This window comes from Apis dorsata, unplaced genomic scaffold, assembly GCF_000469605.1.
Source record: "Apis dorsata unplaced genomic scaffold, Apis dorsata 1.3 scaffold_553, whole genome shotgun sequence".
In the NCBI taxonomy this organism is placed as follows: domain Eukaryota; kingdom Metazoa; phylum Arthropoda; class Insecta; order Hymenoptera; family Apidae; genus Apis; species Apis dorsata.
In genome coordinates, this window is record NW_006263769.1 from 274568 (window position 1) to 278131 (window position 3564).

Genomic DNA, 3564 nt, shown 5'->3' on the forward strand with positions numbered 1-3564 from the left:
AATAATATTATTAAATATTATTATACAAAAAAATTATAAAATATATATAATTAAAATAAATGTTGTAAATAAATGTTAATAAATAATTAGAATAAAGATATAATGTTCTATTAAAATATAAATGTTCTAATTCAATATTTAATTTTAATCATACAATAATTAAATAAGAAAGAATTATTAAATATAAAAATACAAAAATATAACTCACCACCGGCAATTAAACTTTTTAACAAAAATCCATAATCCTTTTCAGTCTCAATATGAAATACCATTTTTAAATCGTTGACATAGGTTGCAAATATTATACAGGAAAAATGGATTGAAATATTTATATAACTATCATAAAAAAACACTACATTGTTATTGACAATATTCCATTGCGTGATAATGAGGTCACTGATTTTTATGTTACTTTTATTATACTTATATCAAATGCCACATATTTAGGTTATGTTTTAAGAAATATTCACTTTCACATACGATTACGAAATATTTCTAAAAACATAAATTAAAACAAGAAAATATATACGATAATCTGCAATATAAAATATATTCTCTTCAAATTTGCATAAATTTTTATATATTTAAGATTTTTTTTATTTAGGTTATTTTAATTTATTTTAATTTATTTTAACTTATTACATTTATTTAAATTATTTATTTAGAAAAAAAATATATTTGTAATAATTTACTTATGAATTAAAGTTCTAATTTTTACTTTAAAAATTGTTTTATATATATATTATTTTTAAAAGTTATTCATTTATTTACTAAATACATTTTACAAATAAATACTTTAGCTTGAATAAAATTTTTTAAGATATTCAGCTTTAGGTTTAAGAATTGCTTTGTCTTTAAGACAAACAACCCAACCAGGTGAAAGACCATAGAATAATTGTCTAGGATCTTTACGTTCTACAAGCATTTCATAGTCAGGATCATCTTCAATTTTTGGTAATTCATAACCATATTTTTGAGATAAAATCAAACGTTCATGAGAAATTTCTTCAGGGCTTGCTAAATATCCTCTTGTTGCTGCACTCGTATAATATTCTAAACAGTCTGTTGGAGGTAGTAATCTGCGTGGTATTGGTTCTCCTAAATGATAAACATAATTTAAATATATTATCAATTGTCACTGTTTTTATTTATATATAATAATATATAATTTATATAAAATAATAATAATTAATATAATATACATTAAAAATTTACCAGTAGTAAAAAATCTTTCAACATCCTGCATTGCAAATAAACAGTTAGTATCATAATAAGCAGTAGTAATAGTACCACCATTTCTTTCAATTGCTGCAATTACAGGTTCACTAGCCCATTGTACTTCTATATTTACTTTTGCTTTAAAATTATCAGAGCCCTAAAAATAATATCAAAGTATAACTTTTATTTTAAATTAAACATAATATTTAATTGTAAATTCAATTGTAATACCTCATCTGTAAGATGAATACCTGCATGTTTCCATTCTATTTTAAAATCATATAATCCAGTATTGATTATAGAAACAAAATCAATAGGTTTGGATGAATCTATTCTATTTGTATCAATGTATAATTGTAATTTTTGTAGAGATAAAGGAGGATATTCTCTTCTTAAACTACAACATCAATAAAATAAGATTATATGATATATTTCATTTTATATTTCAATAATCTATAATTAATATAATTGATATAAAAATAAATCTATATTAATTTCTTTTTAAGTTAATACAAAATAATTTTAAATCAAATTATAAATATAAAAAATATAATATATAAAAATAATATATAAATATTTAGAAGAAATATAAAAACTTACAATATATAAAAAAAATTCTTAATATACACATTACTTATTATATATAATATCATATAATATATAACTTACTGATGTCCTTTATAATATGGTTCATAACTAAATCTAAGATAAAATGGATTATTTCCAGTTTCATATCCAGTTCTCATAAAATTCTGTCTTTGACCTGAACCTTTATTACCAGCTCCATGTTTATCTCCACCATGTTGACCTCTGCCACGTTTTGACTATTAGAAATATATAATTTTTGAAATAATTATTAAATATAATGGTTACATATTGAAAAAAATATTGTTATATTTATTTAAACAATGCGATTTAAATTAAATTTCTACAAAAATAAAATACCAAAATTATAAAATATGTTTAATAAAAATAAAAATATTCAAATATTTATATAAAATTTAATTTTAAATATAATATCAAAGTAATACTAACAGCTTTTTTTGCACCAGGATTATCTCGAATATTATTTAAAGATAGCCTTGGTAACGTTCGCAACATTGATAATGCTAAATCTTTTCCTTGTTTAGCCATTATTTTATAAATTTTTATTATTTCGTTTAAATTTTCTTACTTCTTTAAGCAATAACAATATTTATAAGATTTATCATTTATTTTTTTCTAATTTCTAATTGCACTTTGAAATACATAACCTTAATATTAAAATTTATATTATAAGGTTGGTTTTCAAGTAATATATTTTTAATATTCTACTATCAATTTTATTTCAAATCTCGTTTTAATTGATTGAGAGAAATAGATTGTGATTTTTTTATAATATTTGTTAATGTATAATATTGATAATAATATATTATATCTAAATTTTAAATATAAATAAGAAATATTATGCATATATGTACATACATATATTTATAATTTATAAATTTATAATGATATTGTTGGATACTGAATCTCCGATTAATTAATTATTCATTTAACTGAGTTAAAGTCCTTTGAGAATTTATATTGATTAAAAGGCAATCTATTATAATTAACTCTAATTAATTTATTAAATTTGATATAATTGTTTTAAATAATATTAAATTGTTAAAATTATAATTCGTTATTTTTTTTTTTGAACTGAATTATAATATTGTTTTTTAATAGATAATAAAATGATTTCAAATATAAATAAAAAAAGAAAATAAAATTTTATATTTTATAATATAAATATAATTTTATATTAAAATGAATTTAATAATATTGATACATTATATTAATTTAAGTTATATTAAGATATATTTAAACTTTACTAAAAATTATTCAATGAAATATTTAAAATTTCCTAATATGTATATTATGCATATACTTTAAGATTTATATTTTACATATGAGTTACACATCTACGAAAGATATAAGTCGTGATAATATACATATTTGAAAAGGAGAGGTTCATCGTTCTTTTCGTTCAACGTGTTGTTGGATGTGGATCGTAGAACGGAATCTGTTTGAATCTATAACGTAAAATACTTTAAAATAATTGTAAAATGACTGAAACTCTTCAATTAAGAGGTACACTTCGGGGACACAATGGATGGGTTACCCAAATCGCTACAAATCCAAAATATCCGGATATGATATTGTCTTCTTCACGAGGTAAATAGAATAAACAATAATTTCTCGTGTAATCTAATTAAATAATTTCTATAACGTATCCTGGAATGAAATAGTTTTAGTCAAATATAAAAATATATATAAAAATATATATAATATAAAAATATATTAAAATTTATATATTATAATATG

General features: G+C 19.4%; 3 protein-coding genes across 3 annotated transcripts in view; 1 reads left to right on the plus strand and 2 right to left on the minus strand.

Annotated features, from left to right (window-relative positions):
* Nucleotides 1–509, minus strand: part of LOC102676742 (graves disease carrier protein homolog) — a 3500-nt gene extending 2991 nt beyond the window's left edge. Inside the window, exon 1 of the mRNA XM_006620892.2 lies at nucleotides 209–509. Within this exon, the coding sequence (XP_006620955.1) occupies nucleotides 209–272 (64 nt within the window). The 5' untranslated portion in view covers nucleotides 273–509. The remainder of the gene's footprint in view (nucleotides 1–208) is intronic.
* A 190-nt stretch (nucleotides 510–699) lies between these two features.
* LOC102676878 (39S ribosomal protein L15, mitochondrial) lies at nucleotides 700–2546 on the minus strand. The gene is made up of 5 exons (XM_006620893.2): nucleotides 2254–2546; nucleotides 1888–2042; nucleotides 1450–1615; nucleotides 1216–1375; nucleotides 700–1098 (listed from the first exon to the last, which is right to left on the minus strand). The coding sequence occupies exons 1-5, from the start codon at nucleotides 2350–2352 to the stop codon at nucleotides 797–799; spliced, it is 882 nt and encodes a 293-aa protein (XP_006620956.1). The 5' UTR covers nucleotides 2353–2546; the 3' UTR covers nucleotides 700–796.
* Nucleotides 2547–3129: 583 nt separating this feature from the next.
* Nucleotides 3130–3564, plus strand: part of LOC102677169 (guanine nucleotide-binding protein subunit beta-like protein) — a 2796-nt gene continuing 2361 nt past the window's right edge. Inside the window, exon 1 of the mRNA XM_006620895.2 lies at nucleotides 3130–3414. Coding sequence (XP_006620958.1) covers nucleotides 3306–3414 — 109 coding nt within the window. The 5' untranslated portion in view covers nucleotides 3130–3305. The remainder of the gene's footprint in view (nucleotides 3415–3564) is intronic.

Excerpts from the sequence above, each read along its gene's own strand:
- LOC102676878 (XM_006620893.2), bottom strand. The coding sequence starts at position 2,352 with ATGGCTAAACAAGGAAAAGATTTAGCATTATCAATGTTGCGAACGTTA. Across the intron at positions 2,043-2,253 it reads ATCCTGGTGCAAAAAAAGCT|TCAAAACGTGGCAGAGGTCA; the intron begins GTTAGTATTACT and ends TATTTCTAATAG. Across the intron at positions 1,099-1,215 it reads TGAAAGATTTTTTACTACTG|GAGAACCAATACCACGCAGA; the intron begins GTAAATTTTTAA and ends TTTATCATTTAG.